We start from the raw sequence: 16,046 nt of genomic DNA, 5'->3' as shown, positions 1-16,046 counted from the left end.
GCGTAGGATTTCGGGGGTATGTGTAATGACCAAAAATGATTGTAATTGACCCCAGCAACCGAAAATAATTTTTTTACAATAATTTGATATTTTATAATTTTGACGAAAAATTTGTCCACTTACTGAATTTTTTGCTCGTAAGTGGATAGGAATTCGTGGGTATGTGTAATGATAAAAAATGATTGTAATTGACCCCGGCAACCGAGAATAATTTTTCCAGAACGATTTGAAATTTTTGAATTTAATTGTTAATAACTTTTTAGCAGTTTACTTTATTCTTGATTTTCGTCTTATTTTGGCCACTAGAATCGGCCATTAAAATTTTTCCCAGGAGTGGCCGAACACTGTATTATTTCCATCAAATAAAAATTTATTATAAAAAAGTTGTTACGGGAAAAAGTCGCTTTCAACTGCGATAAAAAACCACACGAGCTTTTTCTAATAATCACCAGTGTAAAATTTAACTGTCGACACCAAGAGGCATAGCAATGATACAGAACGAGGCGATATTTCGAAGCCAGAAGTCGTGCGTCCAATCGAACGACAATTAAAAGTGCGTTTAGGGGGTTGGCGGCCAGGTGCGCGGGAGGTAAATCAAACGCGTTGCATCCGGTTCGTGTACGTCGCCGTGTACAAGCGCCGTGCGGCAAAGGAATAATAATTTTCGTCCCGTTCCCCGACGTTTTGTTTTGCGTCCCTGCGGCTGGCGCGGCCGGACCGGAAGCTTTATTATCGCGCGGCTGGTTGTAAGCCGTGGGTGGACGCGCAGCTTAACCGTAGGCAAAGATACGCACGGTACAAATTCTGTCCCCGAGATTCATTCCGCCAATCGCGGATGAAAGTGCATCCGGATTTTTCTCGCGATAACAGAATGCTGACGACCTTACAGAAAACGCTCGGAGGCGCATGGCCGTTCGCAACTAAAATATTTACACATATTTTCTGTACGGTCGGTAAACAGGATGCGAGGAGCAAAAAAATTCCATTGTAACGGAGTTTGATGATCAACAGGGCAGAACTTGGCCCGTTGCAACGCGATTGCTTTTAACAGTTCTCGAATTAATGCATGTAAATGCGAAGTATTGTATGGTAAACAAGTGTATCGGAGAGCGGGTACTTTATGACCGTGTTTAGAAATACAGAACGCGTGGAAGTGTAATGATTCATCGAGAAATTTTTCGAGAAAAAAGGAGAGGGTTCCTCGACAAAAATTAGCTCCAGGCCTCTGTAGCTCTGGATACGTCGTTGGTAATTCGCTCATTTTTGTCAACGGTCGTAAATCGTCGCAGCTGTCCGAAGGTCTCCGCAGTCTGATTGCACCGGCGATGCACGAACGTTCTTATTCTCTTCTTGTTTACAGGCGTATGGCATTACAATCGGGGAGTCGTTAGGTACAAAATGGTCATTGATGAGCGAACGCCGCGATTTACAGCCGCTCGTTTCTGCGAGGCGTTCAATTACTTCTTGCCATCCTATCGTCGGTAGCGAACGTCTGTCGCTCAACGACCGCTTCCGCGCGAAACTTCGCCCCGCGTCGTAATTTTTTACCCCTCAAACCCCCCCTCGCTACTGAATTGTGTTCTTCGGGTAAAATTAACAGAGACGGTTTCGATGAAACTTTACAGACTTCGCGGGAGCAGCCAGAAATAAGGGGTAGGGTCGTTATTGTTCCAATAACTGTCAGCTTCCCTGCAACCGCTGCTTCCTTTGTTTCAGTTACGAGGGAAGTTTTGGAACCTGGAAATTCATTGAATTACGAAACTCTGTACAAGCAGAGGGGAAGGTGATTCACAATGCACACTTATTAGTTGTTCGTCCAATAAGTCATCTTTAGGGGTTGAAATCAGCCTTTACCTCTGTTAGGAAACGAATTTATAATCCATGCCGCCTAATTATATGGAATGAAGTCATTTAGTTAGATTGTCTGACTTTATTGATTCTTCCTTGATAGCACAGTTTCTATTACATGTAATTTGTTCTTTTATAAACTATTCTGCCATTAATATACCTTATCGTTTTAGCTCTAAAAAGCTCCTTCATGTTTTCTGATTAAATTGATTGCATTTCAGATATGTGGAAAGTGGAAGAAGTTGGAATCTAGAAAAAGGAAGGAACAGCTTGCGACTATTGGATCTAGTAAATATTTAGCCAACGTGTCAAGCATTTCCACGCGTTTCTGAAACACCTTGTATAGAGCAGGGCCTGGAGGTGTTATTTTTCTCTCGTGAGGATCGCGACCGACTACCGCGGCAGGGCTGGCGTGTGTACGCGCCAATCACGCTCGTTCGTGTGATCATGCGCTGCGACGTTGATCGATCGTGGATCCCTCCCGTGGTTTTCGACGCCGCGTTTCTCCGCGTACGTCTTACTTTTCAACGATAAGCAAATAACGAAAATTGCGGACGATTTATTATTCGGCGAGTTGGTCGTCGCGTTGGTTTATTTGTTAAACGCGTGTATCGCGTCATCGGGTAACAATGTTTCCCGTTACCGATGAAAATTCCGAGTCCATCTTCATCTATCATCCGGACGCGACAATAGTCGATCTCGTGCAATAATTTAACAGTCGCGTTTATAAACCGTACGCGTACGACTGGAGACACAATCGAGAGTATTAGATCATTCTATAAGTTTTGTACCACTCGTTCCTGTGAGGGACGATGATCGATAAGCGACACGCGCCAGTCTCTATGAAGCTTTGGCCCATTTGGTTGCAGTTATTTTTATATTTTAACACTTTGACTGCCAGATCAAAACCGTATAATATTCTGCACAAGTAAAATTTTGATTTTAGACGATTGTAAAATTTGTTTCAGTACTTATTTTCGTAGCCTTGTTAAAATTCACAAATTCTATTTAAATTTATTTCCCTCAACGTCTTAACTTGAGAATGAATTTTTCTAATATCATAATGGTAAATCCTGTCACCCATATATGGCAGTCAAAGTGTTAAGGGAGAAACCACCACTCTTGTCGCCTTGAAAATCATCGATGGCGACATTTCGAAGCTTCATCGTCGATTCTTTTTGTGAGCCAAAGTGAGACGTACGAAGGTGCTAGGAATTCTACTAATTACGAACGTACAATGTAAGACTCGAACAAACATAAGACGACATTGAAATTGAAACAGTGAAATCACGTGCACACAACAGTGGCCGTTATTTGCATTAATATCAGTGTCAATATCCCAGTAAGGAAACTTGCACGGACTTATTACACAGCCTGATGTAAGGTGCGACTGAAAAATACCGGTATAATGTCGATATTTTACGTCCCTGGTAGGAGTCTCCGGCGACAGGTAGATCGTTTCCACGTTCCGTGAACAAACGGTGAACATAATCTGCCGCAATGGTTTTTAGCCCGGGCAAACTATCGCTAAGTACCGATCGTCCTCATTAACGTCATCGAGCGAGGTGGACAGTGATCGATCGCGGGGTTGCCTGTGTGCTCTTCGGGAGTCGTGCATGCATAATAGCGTACGGTGCAACGGCGCATGCGCGTTCGATCGATCGATAAATTATGCGTCCGATCGCCGATGTACGTAAATCATGCGCGCGCGCGACCGTAGCTCAGGCCCTTTAGGTTTCGTCGTCGATTTTTTCTTCACCGTTTTCGTTCGTTTCTCCTTTATGCCATTATCGTCTCCGGTGTTTCCGCCTTTTCGTCTTCGCGTCTCGTCTTCTACGGGCTGCGACACATCCGTGTGCGAGGCCGCGCGTCGGATGTATCCGCGCGATCGCCGTGACTCGCATTGTACTCGCTGCGTTTCATTGTTCCGGTCGCACGAGCCGGGAATATCGACTGCCTAATGCCGATGACCACGAGCCGTGCTCGAGCGTGTTAGAAAATTCACGCTGGATGAAAGAAAGAGAGGCGGCGCAAGCGTTTTTACCGCGCTGTGCAACGAGACACTCTGACTCATGCACGCACCGTCGAACAAAGAGTGCACGCGACCCTTCGACGAGGAAGTCGTTTCGACCGTTTTGTAAACATTTGTTTAAGCGTTTCAAACAAATCTTAAACAGAAATTAAAGTTTACGTAAAACAGCTTGCGTCGTCTTTCGTACGGTAATTGTTATGCTTAGTTCCTTTGTGGAAATGTGGTTTTCAAGCTACAGATTACCATTTTTTTTTAGAATAATAGATAACGAGTAAGACCAACGTATGTATAACAATTCCTCGCGTTGTAAAGTGCAATCGGATACTTCGATCGACCTCTCGCCACAAAAGTTTAGTCGAGTTCGATAACTGCACCGATCGTATCATATTCTTCGCCCCCTCTTTGTTTCCTTTTGCAACGGAGCCCTTTAGGGTCGTTATATTACGGCATAATACAATTTCTGCTTATTGACCTGCGGTTCGACGTAATGGCATGTTGCTCGTGTACCTGTTTACGGTCTTTCCTTTTCGTTGTATTTTCCATTCTTATCGACTCTCCTGTTTCGACCGATCGGAAACATCCACGCGCCGTAACCGTGAGCTATCGCATTTCACAGCGAGTACAATACTCACCGACATGTTTTCTTCCGCAGATCGACGGAAGACGTTCACCGACGCGACCCAAATACTCGGAACTCTGAGTTATCGATTTAAAGGACTCTGCTCCAGTCCGCAGGTGTTCGATTTACGTGACTTTTTCCCCGCTCTAACCGCGTTTTATGATTTTTTTGACGAAATCGATGGTTCAGCGGTTCTTAGTTGCCATTTCACCGTGATCGGAGACAGGATCGTAACGAGGCAAGGACAGAAGGAACACGTGCCCTCGGACGCCATATCGAGGACGTCGACTGGACCCTTAGAACGAAAAAAAGAAATTAAATCAACTACTTCGATACTTTACCATACGCACAATTCACAAAGGTACTCTCATTGTCCTGAAAGTATCGACAATTTTCGTCACGCTCGTATGTCGTGAAAGTATCGAAAGTTCTTGGCACTTTTGATCGCCGTGAAAGTCTCGAATCTTTTAAAAGTTTTAAAAAATATGGACTCTGTCAACCACCTTTTAAGTCTTAACTCTTTGCACTCCTATGTCGAGTGTGATTCCACATCAATTTTTATCTCAGGAGCTCCTTCGTCAAGTCCCATCCGACATTTTTTCAAGTCCAAACAAAAGAGATATCGTACACTTGAAAATTACAAGATACAACAACAGTGTAAATAGAACAGATATTCTAACAAGTAAATTTCAAATAAAACACTTAAAAGCGTTGGGAGCTGCTGGTAACAAAATTGAAATATAATTCTGAGTGAAAAGGGTTAACAATTTTCGACACGTTGAATGCCTTGAAAATATTGCGAGTATTGATCGTTCTCGACGCCTACGACTACCGTGAAAGTCTCAAAGGGCTCGAGTGCATTGAAAATCGCACGAGTCGGGAATATCGACTGCCGATTGCCGATGATCACGAACCATTGTCACGCATATTAGACAATATACGCTGTATGGAAAAGAAAAAGCGTCGTGCGTCTTGAGACTGACTCATTCGCGTGTACAGCGTACACTGTACGCACCAGCGAACAAAGGGTGCACGTGAACCCTTCGACGAGAAAGACACTTTCAGTGGCGATTGAAATGCTATCGAAGTCACCTTTCGATAATCACGAAAAGGCACAATAGACTCTGTAACGGGTCCTTCTTGCTGCTTCACTGCATTCAAAATTAAATATTTCTTTAACACGTTGACTGCCACTCTAAAACCATACAATTATTTACGAGATCAAAACTTTGATTTTAGACAATTGTAAACTACATAACTTAAAACTTATCATACTTGTCACTTTCATAATCTCACTAAAATTTATGAAGCGTATTCAAAATTATTTTCTTTAACATTTCAACTTGAGAATTAATTGTTTTAGGTCCACTGTTAAAAGTACTGTCACCTATACATGTATATGGTGACGTGGCAGTCAAAGTGTTAAAGGGCAATACCTTCGAGTCACGCGTATAATAGCTTGCGACGCTCAAACTGGAATGGTTCTCGCTCCACGAGAATGTCGTAGAAATTGTAACTCATATCTTTCGCGAATAGATTTCCCACGGAAATAACGTAGTTATCCCTTTCAGCTGTAATGACTAATGGAAAGTATTTCACTGAAATACATTACTCGGTTATCAAGGACAATCGCGCGGTTTGTGGTTTTATCAAGTTCTTTCGTGGACCGCAGTTTCTCGTGACCGTATTCCTCAGGAAGTGGCACAGACTCCCTTGCAACCATCCACAATCTTCTAACGCAGAGAGTGAAAAAGTCTAACTATGTTTCAAACCATGGACTTAATTATGGCGTTATCCTTGTAAAAAGATAATCCGACAAACCTCTCAAAAATTATCGATACAAAATAAGTTTGCATTTGCGTGGTTCAAGGGTCGTCTGAAAAGCTTTTCTCGTCAAAACCATTTTGGTAGTACAATGGTACATGCTTTGACGAATATCTGTGAAAATTTCAGCAATTTTTGACGGTCAGTTGTTGTTTGGCGGTCGTTTGTGTCAGTCGATGTCAGTATTTTTTTGAAGATAGATCAGCTCACACTTTGGCGGTCACCATGACTAAAATTGATATTTAGTATTATATAATTGGTATTCAGTAGATTTTCCTCTTTCCTAAGCTTAAAATATCGCTTGGAGGGCAGAGATTTCCATTGAACGAGGAGTAAATGCCTACTTTGTAGGGCAAGACTCCAACTACTATTTGAAAGGGTTAAAAGGGTTACAGCATCGCTGGGCAAAGTGTATTGACTTAAGAGGAGACTATGTTGAAAAATGAAGCTATATTTAACCAGAAAAATATTTGTTTCTATGTTAGGTTCAAAACCTTTCAGACAACCCTCTTTCTTGACCTTGGAACCTATAGCTTTTTGTTACAAAAAATACTTTCAAATACTAAGTCGAAAACTTAGTTTCATATTATCATCCTATCATACAAGACTATCGTCTCTCTTAAAAAACTTAAAAGATTGTTTTCTAATCAAAAGTATAGAAGTCCCCTGCCCCTACCATCCTCAATCTTTCGACAGCTCGTATCTCGGTCTTTCTAGAATCAAAAGACGTTACAGTAACGTCAAAATGACACTATGCATGCACGAAGAATTCCGGCTGGTCGTTGCAAATAATAAGAGTCGACGTCCCGCCAATTCCTTATTTCACCGTGCCACGTCTGGAATCCGAAAGCGCGAGTCGTTATTATTCAAGCAGCATTTATATTTACGTCCAATAAAGTAGCGAGCAAAGAAACAGTTTGAGTCCGCCAACTTAATACGGCCGGTTGATTTATTCTATCCTGGTGGCGATCTTCCATAAAGCTCCCGGAGACGCAGGGCTACTGGGTCAGGAAGTCATACTACATCATGTTGTACCAGGCCATATAAGCGGCTGCGACTCAGAGACCCAGAACGTTGGTTCACGATGTGCTCCTCGTGTCCCGGCGATTCAGCGGGGAAGGTACACGTTAAAGCCGAGACTGTGATTTACAGCGGCACGTCGTACATTCCTGCGCAAAATTTTCATTCCTTTTTTTCTTTCCGCGACGTTGCTGGCGTAGAACCAACAATAGTAATACGAGTCAACAAGTAGAATGGGTATTTATGCAGACTGTTTGCGCGGCAGTGTTGACCGTTTCTCCAAGCGATTTACTTCATCCTCGAACACGTTAACGTTCACGTCCGTTTTCTGTAACCTCTCCTATGGAAATGAATGAGACTAGGATTGATAGAAGGGTAAAATTGATTGATTTACAGTGGTTCAAAAAATAAAATGAATTTTATAAAATTTCCCAAAACAGGATCAACGCTTTTAACATTTAAAGTATATCGGTGAAATATTTAGATTGTGTTTGCTTGTAGGACGGTAGCAGGGATCAGCTAATTAAATTGAAGTAAAGTACGTGCATATTGGCGCAACGGAAACGATGTAAATGCATTCTGATAGGCGGAGACACAGATTCTTCCTGGAATGCGGTCAGGTTAGAACCGAATGTGGGAGAGCCGTGCCACGGAAAAAGATGGCACTAACTAGACAGAGATCGTAATGGGAATGTCGACATTTGCAAATCGAGATATCGTCTCGTTGCGACCGAATCAGGCTGTTTCAGCTACCGAAAAATCGATTGCGAGAAATATTCTCGTTACCGGAACCTTCTCGGCAAAATTAAAATAATCGTGTTTTCGCATCGTGCGTTGTTATGCACCACGCTCGGGTAAAATAACAAGTTTAAATCACGAACAATGTGGGAAGATTCCAGAACCCGTGTAGGAATTTTTCTTTGGTGGCTCGATGGGAAACAGGTGCACGCGTCAGGTATTTTTTCACATTATTGTCGGGTATAGACAGGTTTCCGCGCGATTGCCTGCCAAAGGGTGCAATCATCCGTTGGTCGATGCAAAAGAAGTCGCTTGACCGTCTGGAAAATACGTGATTACGTAATGGTTACCAAGTTGTCCGCATACGTTCCGAAGGCGCTTCTGGTGTTTCGTACGACGGAATAAATAAAACGTGGAAGTTCCCGTGCGTGGACCTTAACGGCATAAATAGTACTTTTCCTGGCCCCCGGCACGCCGTGCAACATTCTACAGGTTATAACAAATGAGCAATATTAACATTTATATTGTGCGCCAGGGGCTTACTTCTACACCGTGAGCGTGACTCACAAGTGCCTATCGCGAAGGTTTTATAGTCGTGGCCGTACCATAATCTGTACACCACCACCCCCTCCGGGAATAGTGTGCACGATAGTGTGTGTCGAAGTATGTCATTAAAGTGCAAGATCACAGACACCGCGAAAAGTAGTTCGCGCCTTCCTCGCTAGGAAATCTGCTGCATATCGGTAAACACTCGGAAAGTGTCTTCGCGTGTTTCACAACGAAAGCCTGTAGTTTACACGTTAAACAAATTCAATAGACGGTGAATCAGACGTTGATATTCATTGCAGCGTATACAGGGTGTTCAGCCACCCCTGGGAAAAATTTTAATGGGAGATTCTGGAGGCCAAAATAAAACGAAAATCAAGAATATCAATTTCTTGACTAAGGCTTCGTTAAGTTAAATTAAAAATTCCAAATCTTTCTGAAAAAATTATTTTCGGTTGCGGGGGTCGATTACAATCATTTTTAGTGGATACACATAACCCCGAAATCCTATCCACTTTCGAGAAAAAAATTCTGTAAGTGGACAAATTTTTCGCCGAAATTAAAAAATTTCAAATCATTGTAAAAAAATTATTTTCGGTTGCTGGGGTCAATTACAACCATTTTTGGTGAATAGACATACCCCCGAAATCCTACCCACTTTCGAGGAAAAAATTCGAGAAGATGTGAAATTTTTCTACAAAATCAAAAAATTTCAAATCGTTCTGGAAAAATTATTTTCGGTTGCGGGGGTTAATTACAATCATTTTTGGTCATTACACATACCCTCGAAATCCTACCCATTTTCTAGAAAAAAATTCAGTACGGACGGAACTTTAAACGTTAATAACTTTTTATCGAAATCTCCATCAATAAATTAGTATTCTTGATTTTCATCTTATTTTAACACCCTATATACGTCTCGCGATCGTCACGACCTCTGTGAGTTTTTAAGTATTTCGTATTTCATCGTTTTTAACAGGCGTTAATCTTTTCACAGCTCAACCGTTTACGACGACACGTGCTAAAAATCGTCTTTACCTTCTAATTTCGTTTGTAAAATGTAACGTATAGATATAATTGAATTCATAAGAACGGGGTTAGTTCCTTTGTTTCAGAGGAAAAGATCTGCTGCAGTTATTTGGCCATAGAGAACAAAGCTGTGCAGTGATATTAATCTCTGTTTACTAGCCTCGACCTTTTGCTGTTCTCGGTCCTCGGGAGAAAACGTCTTAAGCCACAAACGTAAACATAGAGTCATATTACGTGCAGGTTATTTTCGGAAATTATTACGCATTACAACGGAAGAAGGGAAGGAAAGATACAAGAACAATTGTTACGATCTTGTAAGTTTTTAAATTGTTTATTCATTTTTCGTATTTTTCTTCGTTGTATACAAATTTCAGTGTGTATTATGGTTTTTAGTATTTTTCTATCAATTCTTAATTCGACTATTTTGTTTTCCGTGATCAAGTAGTTCTAACCTTGCAAAAAAGGCCAGTTCGAATTTGTTGCAATCGTAGGAGTACGCGAAGGGTTGCTCGTTCGACGATGTTCAAAGAGAAGGGGAGAGGGAGGGGGAAGCCTAGTGGGAGATTCGCGAGTGCCACCGGCTCAGTATCGTTCGACCAGTGGTCAAGTGTGTTTCGCGGTTCGTGGAGTCGAATGTGCGTTCGGTCACCGATTACTTCAACATCGTGCGAACTATATCAACCCGCGTAACGAGCGAACATCTATCAAGGGCAAAGTGTAGAAACATAAACGCGGCAACTCTGCGACGACCGTTTCGTCGGGCATCCTTTTTCCACGGTTCTTGCGCGATGTGCGTGGTTTCTCTACGTTCCGATACTCGATGCAAACGTGAACAGTGAAACATCGTGCCCGCATGATCGTGTCAACCATACTTTCGAGCGTGACGGGTTTCCATCGGCGATACTCCAATGACGCCGGTCGGAGTGCCGAGCTTACGGTGAGTAGACGCGGTTTTTTTTAAATTCCTCCCATCGACGTTCGTCGCCTGGCACAGCAAATCGCGCGGCCAACTTCACGGCGCAGCGTGTTGACAGGTGGTTCGTCTCGACCGCTACGCTTCGTGAATTTTCATTCTCGCGCATCTCCATAAGCTTGGGAATCGTATCGAGGCTGATGCACGCTGTGCATCGATACGAACTTCTAAGCACGGTACGATCGTTCGATCGTACGACGAGAACGTTTTATCCATAGATTATATATATTTGTGCGGTTTACGAAGTTTTACAAAAACGACCCGAGTGTCGAGCAGAGGTCGTGCTACACGTGGCGCGGGAGGGAACCAGATCGCGTTACCCTTTCATTAACACGTTTAGTGCACTGGCATTTTTTGTAGACACTAATGTTTGACGACACGAGTCGGTTGCACTCTATGCACCAAACTTTCGTGTTTAATGGCACGAGGCAAAATGGGAACGTTGACTTCTCAGTTACACTCCGGTAAAGTTCGGTGAAAATAAGAGAAAAATTACCAGGTTATCTTAGCATGTAACGAAGTTTAATGAAGTGCGACGCGCACGGAACGAAATACGACGCGATGCATATATGGTACTTATGCTCTGCAGCGAACGCATTAAAGCAGAAACAGATTCGAAATTTATGCGGGATATATATAGATCTAATCCACACCGGTCTGCACTCGAATCGTGTAGGATTTTAAAAGTCGAATGTCGTTAATTTTACAAACCCGCTTGGTACAGCTGACATTAAGAATACTGGAAAATAACAGGCACGCCATTGAACTATCGAACACTTCTATTCGCCATGTTATAATTTAAACCTAGACTAGGAGAATTTTATATACAGACGTCGTTCTCAGACGTGGGGTAACATTAAAAAAAAAGAATCAAAAGCACCGTAATAATTGGTCGCGAGATTAGAAATTTTAGTCGGAATTAGGTGGAACTGTTCGGTACGCGAGTTTCGCACGTCAATGATATATATTTCGAGCGTGGACGGTCCATTGTCGTCGACAGTGACAATACGGAACAAAGTAAACGGACTCGTTCACCGGGACCGTTATTCATTGTTATGCGCCGTGACGTGGACCACGGGTGTGTTTAGCCTCGTTAAGAACAATTAAAAGTAACCAACGGACCGAGAATTGCTTAATTGCCGCCCGCGAACATTCTCTTTAAGTATAGCAAGACTTCCATTTACGAGAATCAAAAGTTCACATGCAAATGAGTGTCCAATAAAAAAAAAGATACGTATAATTGCTGACCGTAGAAAATTTTAATTCTTACGACATCGTATGCGTGTCTTGCCCACCCTTGGGAGGATTTGCGTCTTCGGTGACCCAGTGAAAAATTGTTTGAAGTAATGCTTTGGGCCCATTTTCCACGGCATCAAACACATTACGAATTGATTGCAACAATTAACAGTCTCGTTAGGGTCTCCGCCGTTTCCTTTGTGAGACGCCATTTTGTGAGTGAATACTCCGCCCTTCGGTTTTGCTATTCTGTATAAGCAACGGGTTTGCCTAATGACACGGGAGCTGGCTTTTATTCGGATTTTCGAAAAATTTGTAACTTTCCCACGGAACTGGCAGAAATTCTTCTTTTATTCTTCTTTTATTCTCGTCGCGGCGCTTCTTTACCGTTTCCTTCCCGCGAGGATTCAGACGATTCTGTAACGAGGACGTGTTATGCAAATTCGCGGATACTACGGCCGCCACCGCAGAATGCAACAATTCGAAACTTTTGTCGACAAAAGCGCGAGGAAAGAAAGACGACCAGTCTCGTCGTTTTACTAGAAAAATTGCGTTTTTAAAGAATAACCAACGGCTTTGCGTGAACAGTGAAAAGCAGTTTTGGGGCTCGCGCGAACAATATCGAGATCTATCACCTAATACGAACGCGTTTAATCGGGCCAATCGATGCGGTGTACGATGATCCTAACCGATCCCATAGCCGGTTAATAACCGGGTGCAGAATTGGCGATGGCGGCGATTAACCGGTCACGTTTCGAAAAAAAGTAAACTTCTCATTTCTAAATGGTATTTCCTGATAAATCGGGACTGCAGACTCGCTTCAAGGGTGGGGGAGGGCATCCGATATCTCGTTCACAATATCATGTTCGCGAAATACTTCGATGTATACATTCAGGGTGTTCAGCCAACCCAGGGAAAAATTTTAATTGGAGATTCTAGAGGCCAGAATAAGACGAAAATCAAGAATACTAATTTGTTAATAGAAGCTTCGTTACAAAGTTATTAACGTTCAAAGTTCCGCCACTATTGAATTTTTTTTCTAGAAAGTGGGCAGGATTTCAGGGGTAGGTCTATTCGCTAAAAATTATTGTAATTGAGCCTTGGAACCGAAAATAATTTTTTTACAATGATTTGAAATTTTTTAATTTCGACGAAAAATTTGTCCACTTACTGAATTTTTTTCTCGAAAGTGGATACGATTTCGGGGGTATGTCTATTCACCAAAAGTTATTGCAATTGACCCTCGCAACTGAAAATAATTTTTCCAGAACGATTTGAAATTTTTTGATATTGTCGAAAAATTTCAAACATTCTGGAATTTATTTCTCGAAAGTGGGTAGGATTTCGGGGGTATGTCTACTCAACAAAAATGTTTGTAATTGTTCCCTGCAATTAAATATAATTTTTTTAGTATAATTTGAAATTTTTCAATTTCGTCTAAAAATTTCAGTACCTACTCGAATTTTTTTCTCGAAAGTGGGTAGGATTTCAAGGATATGTCTACTCAACAAAAATGTTTGTAATTGTCCCCTGTAATTAAAAATAATTTTTTCAGATTGATTTGAAATTTTTTAATTTAGTTTTTTAATAACTGTTTAATGAAGTCTCAGTCAAGAAATTATTTCCATGTTCCTGCAATTAAAAATTGTCCAAATTGTCCAATTGAGACGTTAATCATCATAATTTCCTTTGCCTGGGTGGAAGGCTATCTTATCGTTTCGTAAATAATTTTCTTTGTTCTGTTTGTTCCCAGGTGCCTTACCAGCGTCTGGTAAATATATCATAACCCGGATACCTAGTATCGAAAATTCTTGAGAATCGTGGCGCACGATGGTTTGTATTAACCGGTCACGATTCTTAATCTTACCTTAGCCTCTTTAGCAGGGAAGTAAGCTGCTCTGGGGGCACACATTCGCGAGCAAAACGTGATTATTGCAACCGTGAAACGCTCGAAGAGCAACTTTGTAGTCGGTGGAGGCAACGGAATCGCGAACGTATCTTCCAGATTTGTTCTTGCCCAGTGTGCAATAACGTAAGCTTACTTTTTCAAAGCTCTGGTAGCGAATTGGTGAAGATAATTATGCAAATCTCCGTGTAAAACGTATCTTTATATATAAAGTACTGCTTGCAAGTACTTAATCAGTGCCCAAGTTTAATTTGAACGACAGTCTTTAACGAAATTTTATTCCAGGAGCTGATGTAAAAGTAGATAGAGGTGGACTGAATTTGATTAAAGTAACAAAAACTGTCTCATAAGACCTGGAGATGATGCAAAAGTTGGTAGGATTTGTCTAAACTTAATTTGGAGGACAGAAGTTGGTAGAGTTTGATACAAGGAGCAAGGACTGACTTAGATGTTGATAGATGTTATTTGAATTTCATAGAATATCATGGATGTTGTTTTAAAAGTTGATAGAAGTCTGAAACTCAGGGAATAGGAACTGATTTCCAAGTTACCTTCTGCCATAAAACAAAGGTCACTTTGTTACACTTCATGCAATTAATACCAGCGACCAGAAAAGATGGTGCGTCGAGGAATTCGCATCCAGGAGTGCAGCTGCGCATAGCGAAGTTGCGCTTCTCTCCTGTTCCCTGAATTTGCGCCGTAAACCAGGTGCATATCAGTCATTTCACTCCACGTGTAACGATGCATTGTGAAAATTCTTGTTCAAATACTGCGGGTCACCGAACCATACCTAACAACGCCTAGCAAGTAATGGGCGAAGTTTTGTCCACCTTGCTCAGTGAACATTAGTAACTCCATAGAAAATTTTTATCGTTTTTCTCAGTAACGCTACAACGAGCTTTCTGCCAGTTTACGTAACCATGCACTGTGAAATATAAATATTGGAGGCAGTCAGGAAGGAACATAAATAGGAATATTTGTAAAATAATATATTATATATTACGGTCCAAGGATTTAAAAATTGTTAAGCTATAATTTTTGATAAGCCTCTAAATTTACAGATAAAATCAGAAAACTTGTACTGAAATGATAAAATTCAGGTTCGGGTCAAAATGGACCCAAAGTAACCAGGCGGTTGATTCACAACTTCCGGCTTAAGTATACGCAAATAAATGGTGTATTTACGGGTGGAAGCACGGACTTGAATACCGAGCCGAAAGCACACGGCGATGGTTTTTTTCTTTACCCTCTCGGCTTAGCTAGGTGCTCTTTTACCCTCATTGTGTAGACAAGAAGTCGAGGGCACGTCGTGCCCGCGAACGCACACGAGCAGAGCCAACTCCGCTCGCCTACGCCTGGCGTTCACGGTTATGCTTTATTTATGAGCGCAACCGATGCCCGTGCTCGCTTCCGAGTGCGGACAAAAGGTAAGAAATATGCCCCACGTGGAAAGTGGAATTCCGATCGCCATCCGTGGCGGGCACGCGTCGCGTTAAAGGGGACTCAAATCGGCCAGCGGCTAACAGCGCAGCTGCGCACGTTTCCCATTCACTTGGCGCTGGAGATGTTTCCCAACTCGAAACCTTCTCCATCCTTAACCACCTTCGCTCATTTACTTACGAATATACGAATAATAACATTCTCATTCTCCAATATCGCTCATACAACTTTGTTGTTTCAGGCAGTGGATAGCGTTTCACTTAAATCCACATCATTGCGATCGTGTAGAAATACTATTAAAGTTCACGTTAAAATTTTGTTGGTCACCCGTGGTACACTCGATACGGATAAACGTAAACAAATGGATAACCCCTGTAACGCTAACGAGGCAAACGGATCAAAACAGTGAGCAATTTGATCTCGTCACGAGGGATTGTTTACGTTTTTAGCGTGTCACATGTAATACAATATACAACGTTACATGACCGGGGATCAAGAAAACATAAAATCGAAGGGTGCGTACTTTGGTCGTTTGAAAATAAGAGAGGAAGAAAAAAAAATATGTTACCGTGGATGGAAGGGGGAAATAGTTTACAGTCGCCGGGGCGAATCGCCCCGTTCGAATATTTGTTTTACCTCGCGGATAGCCGAATTGACGGCCGAAGCGTCGTACACGGACGTGCCCGCGATACAATTAATATTTGTAACGGGGCACGTACACGCGCGTAACGTGCATTGCAAAACGGTTGTTAAATTGCACGGTAGATTGTTGAAACATTATTACATACTTAACAGGGTAGCATGTTAACAATAGGTTTTTTGCAAAAGTGCAGGC

The 16,046-nt window shown here is 42.0% G+C and overlaps 1 protein-coding gene across 1 annotated transcript in view; it reads left to right on the top strand.

Annotated features, from left to right (window-relative positions):
* The first annotated feature begins 10,263 nt into the window (after nucleotides 1-10,263).
* The window catches only part of LOC122398102 (J domain-containing protein DDB_G0295729-like), a 47,377-nt gene continuing 41,594 nt past the window's right edge, over nucleotides 10,264-16,046 (top strand). The window contains exon 1 of the mRNA XM_043397695.1: nucleotides 10,264-10,593. Coding sequence (XP_043253630.1) covers nucleotides 10,510-10,593 — 84 coding nt within the window. The 5' untranslated portion in view covers nucleotides 10,264-10,509. The remainder of the gene's footprint in view (nucleotides 10,594-16,046) is intronic.

The sequence above is a fragment of the Colletes gigas genome, unplaced genomic scaffold (genome assembly GCF_013123115.1).
Source record: "Colletes gigas isolate AHSC1104 unplaced genomic scaffold, ASM1312311v1 Colletes_gigas_Sc00011, whole genome shotgun sequence".
NCBI classification, from domain to species: Eukaryota; Metazoa; Arthropoda; class Insecta; order Hymenoptera; family Colletidae; genus Colletes; species Colletes gigas.
The sequence above is the reverse complement of the archived record's forward strand: the minus strand, read 5'-3'. Positions and strand labels throughout refer to the sequence as shown.